The sequence below is a fragment of the Sphaerodactylus townsendi genome, linkage group LG02, assembly GCF_021028975.2.
Source record: "Sphaerodactylus townsendi isolate TG3544 linkage group LG02, MPM_Stown_v2.3, whole genome shotgun sequence".
NCBI classification, from domain to species: domain Eukaryota; kingdom Metazoa; phylum Chordata; class Lepidosauria; order Squamata; family Sphaerodactylidae; genus Sphaerodactylus; species Sphaerodactylus townsendi.
The window spans coordinates 43,180,637-43,199,310 of NC_059426.1; the positions used below are offsets into that span (position 1 = coordinate 43,180,637).

The following is an 18,674-nucleotide window of genomic DNA, read 5'->3' on the forward strand; positions in this document are numbered from 1 at the left end:
CGCACAGGGAAGTCGTGCTGATTCTGACATGGGCCAAATCTCACCTGATATCCTTGTCAGCGGAACACATCAAAGGTCTGATGAACACCACCGCCGACTGGCTCAGCAGACAAACAGTGGCGGAAGCAGAATGGATGTTGAAGCCAACCATCTTCCAACTTATCGCCAGAACCTTGGAAAACCCCAGGGTAGATCTGTTCGCGTCAGCAGAGAATCGTCAAGTTCCTCTCTTCATGTCCCAATTCTTCCATTAGAAGGCAACAGAAGTGGACACCTTAGTCTCCCCATGGTTGAAAGTTCTACTTTACACCTTTCCTCCGCTACCCATAATTCCCAAGGTACTGAGGAAAATAGCAGCAGAACAAGCAGAGGTGATTCTGGTAGCCTCTTACTGGCCCCAACGACCTTGACTCTCATCCATTCTAGAGATGGCAATCTCCCCAGGCCTTCCACTCCCAACACCTCCAGACATGTTGACCTAGGGACCAGTTTCTCATCCAAACCCGCAATGGTTCAAGCTGACCACGTGGTGCTTGAGAGGACTCTCCTAAGATGGAAGGGGTACTCTGAACAAGTCACCAACACGATTCTAGTCTCAAGGCGTTCTTCCACAAATAATATCTACAATGCCTCCTGGAAGGCATTCGTCAGGTGGTGTAGAAGGAAGTCGTTTTCACCTCTTTCCCTGGCCCTTCCGCAAATCTTGCTTTTCCTCCAGGAAGGCTTCCAACAAGGTCTCCATAGTACTACCTTAAGACACCAAGTAGCCGCACTTAGCACAGTTTTGCCAGCTGTTAAAGGCCTTCCCATTTCCAGGCACCCCGATGTCGTGCGGTTCCTTACTGGGGTAAAACAGATCCAACCACCGGTGACCCACTGTTTCCCCACCTGGCGCCTCCACTTGGTTCTATCGGCGCTCACCAAATCGCCGTTTGAACCGGTCCAGACAATTCACCTTAAGTGGCTACGTATGAAGGCGCTGTTTCTTCTAGCCATCACTTCAGCTAGGAGAGTATCAGATATCCATGCCTTGTCAGAAGCGGACTTTTACATTTTTCATAAAGACCGAGTAGTCCTCAGACCTGACCCTACCTTCATACCAAAGGTCAACTCCAGATTTCACATGTCTCAACAAATAGTGGTTCCATCTTTCTGCGCTACACCTTCACACCCAACAGAAAAGCTATGGCATAATCTGGATGTCCGGAGAGTCCTGAAAGATTTCATTGTCAGGACTGAGTCTATTTGTACCTCACATAGTCTTTTCATTAATGTTTCTCCTCCTAATCTAGGAGGACGGATGACCAAGGCGGTATTAGTAGAACAATTAAGGCCTGCATTATCGAAGCCTATAAAGCGTTGAATCATTCTCTTCCTCAAGGAACCACAGCTCACTCCACATGAGCGGGAGCTACCAACGCAGCCTTCAGAAAACAGGTTCCTCTGTAGGACATCTGCAGAGCAGCTACTTGGTCCTCAACGTCCACTTTTGTCAGACACTATAAACTTCATTCCCTGGCAGCTTCCGAAGCCACCTTCAGCAGACGAGTGCTGGAACACATAATCGGGGAATGATCTGACCCACCCATTTTTGGGACTGCTCTGGGAGTTCCCATCAAGATGTCCTTCCGCCTCCAATAGAACGGTCCATTGGTTACTTATCGTGAAGGGGCCTTCTACTGGACATCGGAAGGACATCTTAGCCCTCCCTGGATCAGCATTAGTCCCCGATAATGAGTTCCTATATGGGTCAGTTCTCTTATTCTGTTTCCCCTTGCAGAGTGTTCTTTCATGGTTGTCACGTTGGACCGTTTTACGTTTATTCCTGTTGTTCTGTTGCTTCCTGGCATAAGTTAGGGCAATATAGCTCTCACTACTCTTGACAGTCGTCTACTGGATCAAAATGGGCGACCAAGCAGTTCACAGGGAGTGACAAGTTTCTACATCCTGCCTCCCTGAGAACAGATTGGAAACCACCCATCAAGATGTCCTTCCGACGTCCAGTAGAAGGCCCCTTCACGGTAAGTAACCAATGGACTGTTCCATGGACAGAATGAGTGCATACTCCACTGACATTTCCTGAAGGGTGAAGAACCGTCTTCTCCAACAGTATGGTGCCACTACTATGTTGGGTGCCTTCCGAAGGTGTATCCGGTGTAAGAGTTTCAGAAGCATCAGGACTGGGGGAAAGGCATATAACAGAGTCCCGAGTCAGACAAAGATCCTCTGCTCGTGGGTGGCAGCACCTGGTCAAGAACTGTGGTGCTTGATAGTTGGAAGGACTAGTAAATAGGTCCATCTTTGGGACACTGAAGTTATAGGTGATCAGATGGAAGAGGGATCTTTTTAGCATTTATTCTGCCTATGAAATCTCCTGTCTGCTCAGCCAGTCTGCCTGGAGGTCGAGCTTACCCTAAATGTGTTTGGCTTGAAGTAAGAGATGTTTCTCTGCTCAAACCAGAATCTTGGTAGCTTCCCAGTGAAGCCCCCATCCGCTCAATTGTTTGGGTACACATTGGCTGCCACATTGTCCACGCAAATTAGGACATTCCCCCCTCATGGACCTCTGGAAATGCAGGAGGGCTAGGAAGATGGCTCTGGTTTCCAGAACATTGACAGGAAGTCTGGATTCGAGTAGGGACTGTCTCCCCTGAACAGGCTGGTTGTTCAAAATGGCATCCCAACTCCAGAGGCTGGTGTCCGGGAATATCTGAATCTGATCTTCCTTCAGATATGTCTTCCCTTGTCCAAGACTGTGAGCAACAGTCCACTATGTCAGACTCTTTTTGACCTCTAGGGGGGTGGTTAATGATCGGTCCTTCTTGTGCATGACTGCTAGTTAAAATGGACTGAGAAACCTTCGGAGGGACCGGGCATGCATGCATGCTTACTGTATTGCCTCTATGGAAGTGATGAGGAGGCCCGTGAGTCAAGCCAGAAGAATAAACAATCCATGCATAGCGCAAGGTGCAGACAAAAGAAAGCAGAAGTCAAAATTCAAGAGAATTTTGGTGAAGACCGTAGAGGCGGTTAGAATGCTGATCCTGACAATGGCTGTAAAGCAACACAAAAAGTCCCTTTGGTTTGTGAGCCTGGATCCAAATAAAGTCCAAAAGATCACTGAAGGAACACGAGGGCTTTCGGGATTTTAGGCCTAAAAGTTAGACAAGTGGAAGAAATAAAACAGTCAGATAGACCAGGGGTCTGCAACCTGAGGCTCCAAAGCCGCATGCGGCCTCCTTTTCATCCTTGCAATGCGGCTCCGTGTGGCTTAGGTCCTTTCAGCCTCCTTCGGAAAATCGCCGTAAGGATTAATGGGAAAGAGCCCCTGTTCCTAGAGAGGCACAACCCGAGACAGCTATCCCAAGCCACTTCCAGCTTCCCTTTCCCAGCTGCCTGGTTGGCTGATGCCGGTGATGACGGGGTGGGGCAGGGGCGGAGCACCACTGGTGGATCCTCTTGAGCAGGTGAGCAGCGAAGGGTGGGAAATGGGTGGGAGTTGCAGGAATGCAGATTTTCAGTGCAATCCTAACATCAGTCTGCCTCTCTTGAAATGGGGGGCCAGGGCTTGACCCTGCTTTTGGTGGCCTGTTTCCCCCTCCCCCGGCAGCCCCACTGAGCTCCAGGGGCTTTCCTGAGGATGGCAGCCTGGCTGAGTTATTACCTGCAGCCCTGCAAGGTTACACTCGTTGGGGCTGTTTGATGGGGAGGCGGGGGTGGGTGGGAATTGTTTGCTTCTGCATTGCCAAGCAGGGCAGGAGCGCATGGGGAAAGCCTTGCACGTGGATCTTGGAAGGTTTACTTCAGAGTAAGCCAGTGGAGGATAACCTTGTAGATTGTGGAAGGCAGGAAGGCCGGGATCATCCTCAGCCATGGTTGTCGCAGGTTGCCAACTCCCAGCGGGCAAATCCCAGGACATTTGGGGGTAGGGCCGTGCTCAGGGCAGGGCCATGCTCAATGAGGAATATGGCTGTCGAGTCCACCCTCCAAGGCAGACATTTTCTCAGAGGGGGGAGAAGTTCAGCCCCCCCTGGAAGTTGACAACCCCATTAAAGGCATCAATTTTGATCCACCATCCAAGTGGAATTTGAGGGGGGTCTTTTTTGGGGGGGCATAATCAGTGTCTTTCAACACAAAAAAAAGAAATGGGTGAAACAGGGGTTCTATTGCTGGTTGTTTGAATCATGTATAAAACAGACTTTTTACCACCCCCCTTTTGCTTTGATGGGTAAAAATGGGCCCCAAAGAAGGGAACTTCTCCCTGCATGAGAATAAAGACAATATTATCTTCGTTTTAGAAGTCAAAAAGTATTTGCGGCTCCAAGTGTTTTGTTTTCCATGGAAAATGGGTCCAAATGGCTCTTTGGGTGTTAAAGGTTGCCGACCCCTGAGATAGACAAAAGATACTATGATCCAAGTTCTCAATGGAAAATAAACTTTGCAATCACGTTAAGAAGGGGTAAGTGTATAGCTTCGGTTTAGCTAGAAATTTCTGAGTTACTGCAAGCAGAAAGCAGGGATTCAAGAGTTTCCCAACCAGTGGCAAGAAACAAGACTACACTTCTGCTTTATTAATGGGGTTCTGGGAAACAAAAGTACAACAGCTCTAGAACAAGAAGGACAGATAGCATTCAGTCTTTGAAAACTTGTGTCTCCTACTATGGCAGCAGCTGGCATTCTCATCTGTCTCTCATTTACAAGGATGGGAACTGTCAGCCTTCCTCAGGGATCAAACAGCAGTTCTTTAAAGCTACGTCCAAAACAACAATATTTTAAAAATGTACAAAGGAGATAAAGAGTAAGGCTATTTCTCACTTGCTGTAAAACCAAACTCCAACATTCCCTAACAACAGATCAAACAACCAACCAGTTTTTCAAAAGGATTCACAAGTGCTGCTAGGAACTGATCAAACATGGCACTTCTTATGCTTAAGTCACCCACCTTTCAACTCACATAGGACAGTGTGCAGAAGAGTCACAGTAAAAGTCTGTTTACAGAACGGTCCATTGGATACTTACCGTGAAGGGTCCTTCTCCTGGTAGGCTAGGAGGATATCTTGCTTGTGTTATTCCTCACCCCATTGTCAGGGAGGCAGGAAATAATTTTCTGTCACTTCCTGTCCTGAGGCTCAGCAGCCATCTTCCCTCAGTATTCAACTGGCAAAGTAGTGACCAACAAATTCAAATTTACAGGAAGTAAAGTAAAACACCTTAAAAGAAAATTAGGCTCAGAAACTGAACATGAACTGTATTGGAATCTAACAATGATCAAGGGAGGGCCAAGATGTCCTCCTAGCCTACCAGAAAAAGAAGCCTTCACGGTAAATATCCAATGGACTGTTCTCCTGGAGGTGGAGGACATCTTGCTTGGGACCTCCCAGAGCAGTGTCCCCAAATAGGGTGGGTCATCAGTATCCATCAATAATATCTCTGCAGAGGCTAAGGATTGAAGCTTATAGTGTCTAATAAAGGATAAGGTGGACGAACAAGTAGCCGTCCTGCAAATCTCCTCAACCGATATGTATTTCCTGACAGCCACATCTGTGGCGGCGCGGCAGATAGAGTGGGCTGTTATCCCTGGGGAAATCAGCAGGTGATTGCCTTATGGGCCACTAAGATGCAAAGTTTAAACAAGGAGCTAATCACTGCCTTGGGTATCTGGCACCCCAATTCAGTGGATTGATGTTATTTATTCATTCATTCGTTCGTTCGTTTGTTTGTTTATTTAGATTTGATAGACTGCCAACCCCTGAATGGGGTGTTAATGAAGAGGAGCACTGTTTTGTGAAGTGTCTCTGTACACGTGATGAACGCCTTGAGTGAGCGTCGTACATTCAGGTTGTGCCAGAGTCTTTCTCTAAGGTGCAACAGGTTAGGGCAAAAATTAGGCAGCACGATTACCTGGTGCCAAGAAGGTCAGAATTCACCTTAGGTTAAAAATAGAGCCCATCCTCAGGACGACCCTGTCCCTATGAGACCCCCAGATATTTGAGTTCACGGAGAAGGTCCTCAGATCTAATACTCAGATCTAATACTTGTAGATACTTGTAGATGCAACTGCCACAAGGAACAACAATTTCATCCTTAGCCAACCCAGATGCATAACTGGATTTGTTCAAATGGTGAACACATTAGGGGCGATTCCACACACGAGTAAAATAGGTTCGACCCAGTTCCCTGAGAAGGGTACTAATCTAGGTTGAAGCCATTGTCGTTCCCCACTGCAACCAGCTTGATCCCAGCTCGGAGGGCGGAATCATCCTGTGCCTCTTCGCCGCTCCGTTCCGATTGGCTACTATTCTACGGCCATGTTCCGTCTATGCCCACAAGTTACAAAAAAACTGCCACAGGAATGGAGGGACGAAGGTGGCATTTTTTGATTGGCCAGCTGTACGAATGCCCGAAAAACTCAGCTGTGACTGGCTGAATGGGGGACTCCTGGCACCAGAGATTCTGCACTTTACTGGAATCAAGCTGAGTTCAAGCATGGTTCCCTGAAAAAGTAGTAGTTCCCAACTGGAGTCGGAAATTTGACGGTTACACAGGGCGAACCTGGTACAAAACCACGTCGATCCCAGTGGTTGTGCGGAGCTCGAACTTAGATCGATAATGCAAGTGCGGAATTGACCTAGGACCGACAAAGCAGAGTGGAATTTCCATGAAGGAAACCTGTGGATCGGTGTCAGATGAATCTGGTGAACCCCGTTCGGGAACTACTGACATGTAGGTGATGAGGGGCCGTGACTCCATGGAACAACAGCCAAACCATGGTGAGGGCTACCCCCTGGCATCATAGGATTGTGCTGCAAAGGCCGGACTTGAGACCATCTTGTAAGTAATTTAGGATGAAAGCTAGTGACAGAGTCTCTGGTGTGACTAGCTTACTGCTTCGGCGAAAAAATGTTTTCCAGGAAGAATTGTGATTCCTGGTGGTGGACAGACATGCGGCTAGCAACGTCTCGGTCACTTTGTCTGAATAGCCCTTCTTTCTCCTACTGTTCCGTTCAAGAACCTCACAAGAACTTCATAAACTGAACCAGACTGGGTCCAAATGCCACAGGTGACCCTGGGGCAATCAATCTGGAACCATCAAAAGGGTTAAGAGCGGTGTTTCCAACAATCCTTGAATCACTGAGAACCACGGAGAACCATGGAGAAGACCTCGCTCCCTCTGTATGATTGTATAGCAGTGGTGACAAGCGCTGGGATGTGAACAAGCCTAAATCCAGTATCCTTATTTAAAAAACAAATATTTTAAAGTTTGAACCACTTAACGATAACCCTGTAAAGTGGCACACTCCCACAAAACAGAAGAAGGGGTGGTTAATCTGTTTCCACTGGCAGGTAGAAGGACACTTCAAATATCACCGTCCCAAGTTACAGAAACCTCACGCTCAGTCCCCTGCCAACAAGATCCAAACTGTCAAATGGGCAGATTCTGACCCAAAGCCAGTTGCTGAAACTCAGGAGGCCCAACCTGTCAGTGCAGCTAAAGTGTTACAGGTCTTCAGGGCTCAGGAAGAGATCAGTAAAATTATGGCGTCTGTGACAGTGAATTAAGGAGTCTCAGAGATACAGGGGCTGAGGTGACTCTGATAAACCCCCAGTTTGTACAGAAGATCAGAGGCTACTAGGCCAAACAATTAAGATTAGAGGGATCAGTGGCCCAGACTTTGAGGCAAAATTGGCTGAAGTCCCAATAACATACAAGGACTTCCATGGGAATTGGACTGAGGGAGTCTATGGAGGTACTGAGATCCCAATTCTGTTGGGAATGATATAGTTTCATAAGCTAAATCTACAAATGTAATCTCCAGAGATTTAGGAAGGCTTAAGTTAACACTAGGCCCGAATCTCCAGAAATGCAGTGGAGCCTGAACAGGGACACCTAGAGGAGAATGCAGAAGTGAACGATCATTCTGCCAACGGTAATGATGAAGGTAGCCGTAGCTTCCAGAGAAGTGACCATGGAGCCACCTATTCAATACCAACTCATAGAACAGAGACTATACAGAGTGTCTATGACAGTATGGCAAACCTTTTCAAGACCGAGTGCCCAAATTGCAACTGAAAACCCACTTATTTATCGCAAAGGGCCACACAGCAATTTAACCTTAATACTGAGATTTTAGTTTAGAGAAAACAGTTGGCTCCGAGGCTCGTGTTACTTGGGAGTAAGCTTGGTGAAGCAACCGTGCAACACTTTGAATGGGTGAATCACAACCCTAGGAGGGTTTACTCAGAAGCAAGCCCCATTGCCAGCAACCGAGCTTACTCCCAGGTAAAGGATCGTGCCCAGGCCAGCCTAGATGTGTGTGTGAGGGGTGTGTGATTTTCCGCCCTCCCCCACATGATGAACTCTGTGTACGTGTGCCCACAGAAAGGGCTCTGAGTGCCACCTCTGGCACCCGTGCCATAGGTTTGCCACCACTGGTCTATGAGGAGAAGGTGTGATGCTGTTTGGGAAACTAGAATACAGCTAGTCATCCCCAGAAGGTGTTATGTTCTTAAGGTATAAAACGCAACTGTCAGAGTCAGCCCACAAAACAACATCAGCCCACTTAGGCATTAACAAAACCAGAGAGAGGCTGCAAGCTAGAATTTATTGGCCTAACATGGGGAAGGACATCTGTGAGTTCTGCAATCCTGTCCTACGTGGGCAAGCCAAAGGATAAACCTAGAAATCCTTTGCATTCTTCAGCTGGTGGGCAAGCCAAAAGATAAAGCTAGAAATCCTTTGCATTCTTCAGGTGGAAGCATTTCCAGGACCCTGCAGATCCAGACTATAACTGCCCTGGCTACTGAGGAGGATGGGGCAAGAGCTCTCACAGGCGAGGCCAGCCATTCATGATCCCTTCAGAGGGACACCCTGGTTGGAGAGCTGCCACCGGGCATCTACTAGGGGCACCAGTAACATCCTGTTAACATATTCAGGAACTACATACAGTTTCTTAAGTATGAATGGCAGGCCCTTACTGGAGGTGGGGCTAGCCCACTCCCTTCTAAAGCAGCCCTGAAAAAATCTTGGTTGGCATCCTTATGGGTGAAAATTTCCTTATTCCCCTTAGGGCATCCCTAAATAGGTTTGGATGAGGTAGCAGTGGAGCCCAAGGGCTCCTGCATTCTCAGGATCTTGTAGGTCTAGTGCCACTATGGTTTTAGAAATGAGGAACTGAAGAACCTCTAACTTGAAGAGGTACAAAAAACTGCTCAGTTAACTCAGCAGGAATATCCTCAGAGTCAGAGAAATGATCCAAATTTTCTCTCTTCTCCCCCTCACTGCAGTCCTCCACCTCCAGGAGGCATAATGGGTCCAGTTGAGACAGTCGATATCAGTTTCCAAAGGACCTGGGAGGGAATCTGGAACATTGGTGGGAGTACATAACTACAGTCTCTGTAGTTATGTATTTCATCCCGCACTGTTCTCCTTAGGAATTCAGCAAAATCCATTGGAGAGACGTTCTGTTAGGCTGTGGAATCACTTATGAGTAGGGGAGTTTGCACATTGTCTGCTTCCTTTCCATTCCCCCATTATGCCCCGATCTTGCCTGCATGAGGTGGAAGGCTCTGGTACCTCCAAGTCTGCAGCTTCCACCTGGGGGTAAGGCGGTGGTGCACCCAGTAAGACAGCAGGTGCCAAAGATCAGGTACACACCTTTTCTTCCATCCCAGAGGCGCGCTCCCAACCCTATGGTTGGCCTGACAGCATCCCAGGCAGGTCTGGTTGCCCTGCTCTGGGTCAGCCTACCGGCTGCCCGAGTGGGTTTTTGTCAAGGGGGTCCTTGAGGTTGCCCTTGCTACTTTTGGAAACCAGCCCTCCTGATTGGAGGGCTGCAACTGGGTCATCGACCAGAGGAACCTGCAGAATGAGATAGACATATTCTGGGACCACATAAAGTGCTTAAAAATAGAAGGAATCACCTTGTTGTAGGTGGGATTGGCCCATGCCCTTCTGAAGCAATGTTCAGAAAATTCTGGGAGAGGAAAAGTTTTTTGGATGCTATTTTGATGGGGAAAAACTCCTTATTCTCTTGGACAAATCACCTTCCTTCCCCTCGCTGACTTCTTCCTCCTCCGGAATGTGGAGAGGGTCCCAGCCAGGGGGCCTGATCCTGACCTTGCAGGAACTGGGAGAAGAGGGAGATCTAGAATGGTGCCTAAGGTGCCCAGGTGACTCACTTTCCTGATGATATAGCGAAACTCTTTCCTCATGGTTTGTCTCAGCATATTGATTAATACCCTGGGAGAAGCAGTTTGCCATGTCTCAGAGACATTAGAGGCTGAATGCTGAATTGCCATCACTCCCCCACCCCCAGATCTTGCCTGGAATCAGAGGCTTCGATCGATGGCTCCATGGGGGGTATCATCTCGCACTCCGCGGCCCTATATGGAACGCTGGCTCCTTAAGGCAGAGTGCCATGCTGTTCCCTGCACTCCACGGTCCTATATGGGTTGCTTGTGCCCTGCATGGGCCTGGCCCGCTTTTCTTGTCAGCTGGGGGCTGTCCAGAGCACTCCGCGCCCCTATATGGAATTCTGGTGGTTCCGCCAACCAGAGGCCCGAGCTTGATGCCTCTCGAGTTCATCGACTAGGTGCCATTTCTTGGAGTGCAGAGCTGTTTAGAGCCGGGGGCTTGCTTTGCCTTCTGGTAGGCTTGTGAACCCGCTCGGAGACAAGCTCCTGGGAGTCTGCTGATATCTGCGGGTCCCTTAACTTGGCAGTTCAGGTCCCCTCAGCCAAGGATCTACCAAAGAACTCTATATGGGGGGAGAAGGAACGAGCCACAATCTTGGAGTGAAAAATTAGGCAGGAAAAATTGCAGCTTAGCAGCCCACTTGTATTCTCTTCTATTCATCATTGACCACAGCTTCCTTCAGAGTTGTGAATCCACAGCTAGAGCACCGTTACTGGGAATAGGGTTATATGTCCATCTGCTTATATTTTTTCTGACTGTTGCTGTTTAAATGAAAGAAGAGTTTAGATAATTGATACAACTTAGAAAAGCTTATAATCAGAGTGCTTATTTAGGAGTACAGGAGATATTTTGGACTAAGAGTTACCCTTAACTTCCTACTCCTTTAGGAGTAGAGGACATATTTTAGACCCGGGGTGGCCAACCTATGGCACTCCAAATGTTCATGGACTACAATTCCCATCAGCCCCTGCCAGCATGGCCAATTGACCATGCTGGCAGGGGCTGATGGGAATTGCAGTCCATGAACATCTGGGGTGCCATAGGTTGGCCATCCCTGTTTTAGACTAACAGTTACCCTTAACTTCCTTTGCTGTGTTTTACAAGGGAATCCCTTTTGTATAGGCCTGAGTAACAATTTCCAACTTCATCATATGCTCACTTCTCCCCCATCATAATCTTTTCTTGAGGTTTGATAGTATGAGAATTTTTCACAACTCCCCTCCCGGACTCTGACTAAACTACACAAGGGAAGGGAACAGAAAGAAACAAACAGTGATGAAAAGGACAACGAACAGGACAAAAAACACAGAATAAGAACACTTCACACTAGGAGCATATGTGAATAGCTGACGCAGAAAAAATACTGAGAGAAGGTGGCTACTGAGCCTCAGGACAGGAAGTGACAGAACATTATTTCCTGCCTCCCTGACAATGGGGTGAGGAATAACCCAAGCAAGATGTCCTCCACCTCCAGAAGAAATCACCAGGATCAGTGTATCTTAAACTCTTAGGATGGTTGTGGAAAGTGCCATCAAGTCACAGTCAACTCATAGCAACCCGATAAGGTTTTCAATGCATGAGAGGTTCAGACTGTGTTTGCCACTGCCTGCCTTACGTGGGTTGAGAGAATTCTGAGAGAACTGTGACTGGCCCAAGGTCACCTAGCAGGCTTCATGTGGAGAAGTGGGAAATTCACTATATAATGTTCCATATTTCTCATACTTTGACAGCAAGCCAACTACCCTTTTTTTTAAAAAAAAAAAGGCAGATACAGGATATTTTAAGATCCCATCTGAGAGGTCTCAAAGAAATAGTTCAAACAATCAAACCAGTTTTACAGTAATGTTGAACATGATGTGGAGGGAAGGCGACAGCAATGTCAGGGGAATCTGGACTGAATTAATGTAACAAAACTGCCACAATATCAATTTTTCAAAAATCCTCTTGATACAAAAAGATATAACATTAATAGTGCCTTTCTACCCAGAGATACACACTTTTAAGACACCTTAACAGGCTCAGAAGGGTGGTAATTCTGCTTAGTATAGTATTTAAAACTATTCTTTTATCTTGTAATAGAAAAAAGTCATTTATGCTGTACAATGCCATCTCAAACTGATGAATACAGAATTGGCAATGTAAGCTGTTAAAAAGTGAATATGCAAAGATGTGAAGTTCCAAAATCCGTATCAGGACCAAGAAGAAGCAAGTCTCGTTGGCCATTACTCTGACTTGGGACATACAAAGGGGAATTTTAAAATCTGGACTGAAAAAAGGATTCCTGTGTCAAAGACTGAAGAAAAGATAGGTGCTTTTGAGTTACACCAGAAAAATGTGGCACCTGTCAGATTTAACTGAGAGTCATGACTGAATGTGTGTTTGGGGATATGAAAAACTTTTAGTATAATCGGAACTAGTTGTCATTATGTATTTCTGTGGTTGCACACCTGAATTTTGGGGTGAAGTTTCATGGTATCTGGGGACACTGCCACTGCGCCACCTCCAAAGGGGATTCAGCTAGTGGAGGAAGCATGAAAAATTGAAGAAATCCCCACGAACTCCCCTATGTAGCCCAATGGCATATACCACACCTTTAGCTGGCCTAAGTTCACAGGCTGAGAGGTCACAGGAAGCTGACTAAAATTGGCTCCATCTTCAAGAACCCCTGCCACCAGCATCAACTCCTGAGGCAGACGAGTGTCAGTGCAGCAATAGCTTCTGTGTTCAGGAACCACAGAGCTGCACAGCGCCCCCCTCCCCCCTGTCAGAGCTAATGCTCTTTCCACTGGCATATCTGCCCCTTATATCAGAATATGGGGTGCTCATGTCAGCACCCCTCCCCCTGGTGCACTGCATTGTAAATGACATAGGAGTTGTAACTTACAACTTTTTTAAAGCTCTCAAAGCCTAGAGGCATGTTGTTTGGTTTTGCTTTAGATTTCCTGTCTGCATCCATTCTTAAACTGAATAGTAGGACTTTTCGGTCCTTTACAAGAATATAAAGAGCTTCATTGTGACCACATTTGTTTCAGCAAACAAGTTGTCCATTTTGGTTGTTTAAATTCTTTTGGAAGCATCCTAGTGTAAGTTTACCAGGTCATATTTTTATTGGTTTTATTGGTGTCTTCTCCACCAAGGCCTTCAAGATAATAAATAATCCTATGGAAATATGAATTTGTAAACAGTTGTTGCATGATTTGATGTATTCATCATCTAATGTAAAGAGAAAGTATAATTTGATAGTTATTATGTTACAAATCCAATCTTAAGACTCTCCAAGAAATAAGATCCATTTAATACAATGGGACTTGCTACTGACTAGACCTGCTTAGAATTGCTCCCTGTTAGTTGAACAGGGATAAATTTCCATTAATCTCTTCACATTTACATTTTTAGTTTATAAATATTTTTGCTGGAGATGGGCAATTTGCATTTTTAGAAAAGCCAGTGTAAACTTTTACTATGAAACCTAGCTTTAAATTATTTGATAACCTTATTTGGCTTGTCTGTGTGGGGATTTAATTGTAATAATTTTCTACAAACTGTTAGAGGCTGATGTACATATTTGCCCAACATGTTGTCAACACTGAGAAAGAACTTTCAGTCAAAATGCACTATATTTTACAATTTTTGAAAACACGTTTCATCTTTTATATTTTGTTTTAAAATGTGGTGACAATGTACTAAACATACTCCTTGCTTTGGGATGAGTTATAGCTTGTAACCAATTCATTCTTTTCTTATGTACAGTTGACTTTTTATAATCTCTTTCAACACTCCTTCAACTTTTATTCTTTTTGTTGGGGTTGACTGAAGGCACTTTCTCATTCTTCCGTTTGCTTTCATATCTGTTTACTGGAGCAAGAAATAAAGGCTACCATTTGTTATTTCTGGCATGGCTGCTTAAAGGAGAACAACAAAGATATCAGCAATTAACTTTAAATTGGGTTTTGCTATCCCTAGAATGATGCCGTAATTTAGAACATAAAACAGCTTTGCAATCTGCCACTTCCCTGTTTGCTGGGGGGGAGTAGTAAGAGTCCCTAAACAAGCAAGATGCACCTACCGTGTTTCCCCAAAAATAAGACAGTGTCTTATATTAATTTTTGCTCCCCAAGATGCGCTTTGTCTTATTTTCAGGGGATGTCTTATTTTTCCGCTCCACAGCTGCATGCTCTGGTGTTCTGTTCGACGGGCATGCTTCCAAACAAAAACTTTGCTATGTCTTACTTTCAGGGGATGGTTTATATTTAACACTTCAGCAAACCCTCTACTACGTCTTATTTTCAGGAGATGTCTTATTTTCAGGGAAACAGGGTAGACACATTTTGAGCCTATGGAATGTTGAGAGGGGCACCTTTGGAAATTTGAGAGTGCAGTGATAGCCACTGCAAAATGGATGCCACAGGATGTGGAGATAAATGCAATGCTTCCTTCCTTGTAACTCCTTGGAAGAAAGAATGCCTGAAGGAAGAATGGACCCACACTCGCTAAGGAAAGTCCAGGTACCTACCAGTCCTCTTGATCATTCAGCGGCTGCCTGTTATTGCAGCCATGAAACCCCTTTCTTCTGAATTACGGTAGCCAATAACAATCCCCACCTTACAGCTCTATCCACTTTCTGAAAAATCCAGTACTGGTGGGCACCGCTGCACCTCACTGTGGAACCCTGACGTAGTCATACTCAGTTTCACCCTAGATCAGATACAGACTGAAAATTCTCAAACATTTGCGTCCCACATTCCCTCATATTCTCCTTATCCAACTGTATCAAAGCACTGTCTTAGAATACAATCCTGTGGATAGTTAAATGTGCACATTACCACCAATAATAATTACAAACAATAAAACTTTAATAGTCTTCAGTATATCAATTCATTCAAAAATTAGAATAGATGTTAGCTCAAAATATCTGTTATGTATTTCCTCTTTATATCAACTATCAACTCTATTAGTCATCTGTCAAAAAGCAACACCTAATAAGATACAATATGGATGCAGTCATGCCTAATTTGCCAGCTGTTATACAGAAGCCAAAGTTGTGACCTCCAGATCCATGCTTATCCCACAGTAAACGCCACAGCTACCAAAGAGATTTCAAAATAAGTGCGGTTAATTATGGGATGCACACCATGCTGCTGGGAAGGCAGCACTGAAATTTTCTACTGTAGTAAACAATCAGATATTTTGAACTCATAGTGGTTTCTAACTTATATTAGCTAAAAATTATCAACAACAAAAATGCAGGATGGATGTTCCAAGTTTATTTTACAGCAAGTTTTTTTAGGGAACAATTTTAATAGCGGTAGGAGTTTGCAGTTTTAGACAGTCCCACTTTCCGCAAGCTAATATTTACAGATTGGAAGAAACTGTATGAACTGCACAATTTAAAAAATGAGAAAAATGGTCACATTTAATTTATGGTCAGCTTCAAACACACACACATTAAATCACCCTCTAGGAAGATCAAAATACAGCCAGAGAATTAACAGCATCAATTACATTGCATTATAATATGCAACTCAAGCAGAAAATGCAAGATCAGAATCATGAGATCAACCAAAGACTACCCAGATGCCTTTCTATTTTAACAGGGAAGCAAAAAAGCCAATCACAAAGATGTTCTGTCTCTTCTGACAACCACAACTTCAAGATATCCAATCCAATACACAGTGGGCTAGAACGGAGGTGGAGAGCTCTCTTCATTGAAGAATTTCTAGGAGGTATATTTACTATCAACTCTGCAGGAAGTCACACTGGGGAAGAGTTAGTACACCATAAATCAGATTCAAATCTCATAAATACAAGTTTGATTCTAAGAAATTCAACAGCGACACGTTAACCACATTATGGACAGCGCCAATTCTTGTTACAGGGCTGTATTAATAATCTCTTCCTGTATGAATGCTCTGCAATACTTAAAAATAGTCACCAAATAATTATATAATTTTACACATTCAACATTAAAAGTCATCACAATATAACAGTTCACATCTCTGATATTTCACATCTGTGGCACATTACATCAATCATCATAAGAATGTCACTACATAAGAACATTTTCATTTACAATTGGAAGTAATTCTTCTTTTAGAGACAATTCTCTACTGAATAAGTAACTGTACCTTGTGCTTTAGCGATGGAAAAAAAGAATAGTAAAATACTGTCACAATACATGTTTAACCATAAAAGCACAAAAATTAAAAGTATTTCCTCTTGCAAAGCTCACAGATTAGCCAAAGCCACTGACAACTTGGACTGAGAAGCGTATGCTATCAGAATAAAAAGCCAGCTTCCAAGCTTGGGACATATTACATCCGGCAGATTGGACACAATCTTCTTCCATTAAAAAGTCAGGTTGCAGTAGGATTCTGCTTGCTTTTGCTACTTATGCAGAATAAACAACACTTCGACAGTAGCAAGATTAAATTCCGTAATGCAAACAAGGTCTGTCACTCGGAAACAGATGTGCTACGATAAAGGCCCTCCCACAAAGCAAAAGATATCTAGGAACTCTAACTGCTGCTGAACAGCTCCCATCACCCTTGCAATATCCAGAACTGAATCGCTAAAGACAAGCTCCGCCACGAGCGTACGGCGCGCACACTCTCTCATTCAAGGACGTCTTTTACGCTAGCCTCCTCTTACGCTAGCGTTAAGGCCTCCCCTCGCTCCCCCCACCCGCTAATCAAAACACTTCGCGAGTCCTGGGGACGCAAAGAAGATGGCGGAGCAAGGCCCCGTTTACGGCATCGGAGGAGAGTTTACGCTGCGCTACTTGCGTAGGACCCCATAGGGAGCGTGCGGCGCTGCGGCGGCAAGCGTGCGTAGCGGCGCTTGGTGAATGCCAATGGCCTATTTCCCGTGAGGGGAGGGGGGATGTCTGATAAACAATGGCGGGCCCCCCCTGCGCGGCAGCCTTACCGATTCCTCCTCCTTTTCCATCCCCGTGGGCATCTGCGGCACGGCCCGGTTGATGGAGACGCAGTCATTGAGGTCGGGCATGTCCTTGCCGCGGTAGACGGGCAGCGGTTTGGCGGCGTCTAGCGCCCGGGCGCGGAAGGAGAGTTTGCTCATTGTCTCCCCCTCACAATAACACCCCGCGGCCGGGCTGGGGAGGTGGGGGGCGAGGGGGACCCTCACTACGGCCTCGCCGCCGCCTCCCGGCCGCTCCCGAACCCGGCCCGACACACCATGGAGAGCCCCGACGCCCCGGAACAGCTCCCGCGAAGAGCCGCCCGCAGCCCTAGATCCGCGCCGGGCTCGCTCGGTCCGCTCCCTGCGCCATGGCAAACATGGCGGACATTAACCAAAGCGGCCAGCGATCCCGGCAGCCACCGCGAGAGCGGGGAAAGGAGGGAGGGGGAGAGGAGAAGAGCGAGAGCGGAGAGGGAGGGGGGAAGAGAGAGGTGGGGAGGGAGAGATGGAGATGCGCGCGCAACCCCAGCCGGGTAATCCGCGGCAAGCGAAGAGATTCGGAATCCGTGTCTCTTTCTGTCGGCTTACCTCAGTGTGCCGCTCAAACTGCGACTGCGCATCGGGATGGCAGCAAGTGAGAGGAAAAACTCTCGTGCTCGACACGGGTCCCCTCCAACCTCTCCTCCACGTAAAGGACACCCCATAAAACTTCCCTCCCCCTAGAAATATAAAGCCTGCTTCACACGTTTATAAGTGCATAATTATAAAAGAAGTAATTCAAAATGATTAATGCAAATGAAGGTCCACATAGTTATCATTCTTTAGAAGTAATTCTTGTAATGTGTGTAGTCGGGGTTATATGAATAACCACCAAAAGAAGTAATTCAAAACGATAAACACAAATGAAGGTCCGCACAGCTATCATTCTTCAGAAATGAAGTAATTCAAAACAGTACAAATAAAGTTACAGCTATCATTCTTCAGGAATAATTCTTGTAATGTCTATAATTAGAGGAGGGGTTATATGAGGATTATTCATAACATTTTTAGTGGTTGAATATGCCCCTGACATCTCATACTGCAAGTGAGAATAAACGAAATCATTTTTCCTGCAGCATATCAACCCATTAGTTTTTTGTATTGTTGAAGGCTTTCACGGCTGGAAACACTTGGGTGCTGTGTGGTTTCCGGGCTGTATGGCCGTGTTCTAGCAGCATTCTCTCCTGACGTTTCGCCATGGAGCTGTGGACAAGTCTACATAGGAACCACCAAACGCAGCACGCAGACACGTATCAAAGAACACGAAAGGCACTGCAGACTTTTTCAGCCAGAAAAATCAGCAATAGCAGAACACATGATAAACCAACCTGGACATAGAATATTATTTGAAAAAAACAGAAATTCTGGACCACTCTGAAAGCCACTATGTCAGACTACACAGAGAAGCAATTGAAATCCATAAGCACATGGACAATTTTAACAGAAAGGAAGAAACTATGAAAATGAACAGAACTTGGCTGCCAATGTTGAAAAATACTAGAGTTAAGACAGTGTCTAACCA

At 45.7% G+C, this 18,674-nt stretch overlaps 1 protein-coding gene across 1 annotated transcript in view; it reads right to left on the reverse strand.

Annotated features, from left to right (window-relative positions):
- Positions 1-17,524, reverse strand: part of EPC2 (enhancer of polycomb homolog 2) — an 81,294-nt gene extending 63,770 nt beyond the window's left edge. The window contains exon 1 of the mRNA XM_048484752.1: positions 17,120-17,524. Coding sequence (XP_048340709.1) covers positions 17,120-17,272 — 153 coding nt within the window. The 5' untranslated portion in view covers positions 17,273-17,524. The remainder of the gene's footprint in view (positions 1-17,119) is intronic.
- Positions 17,525-18,674: the final 1,150 nt, after the last annotated feature.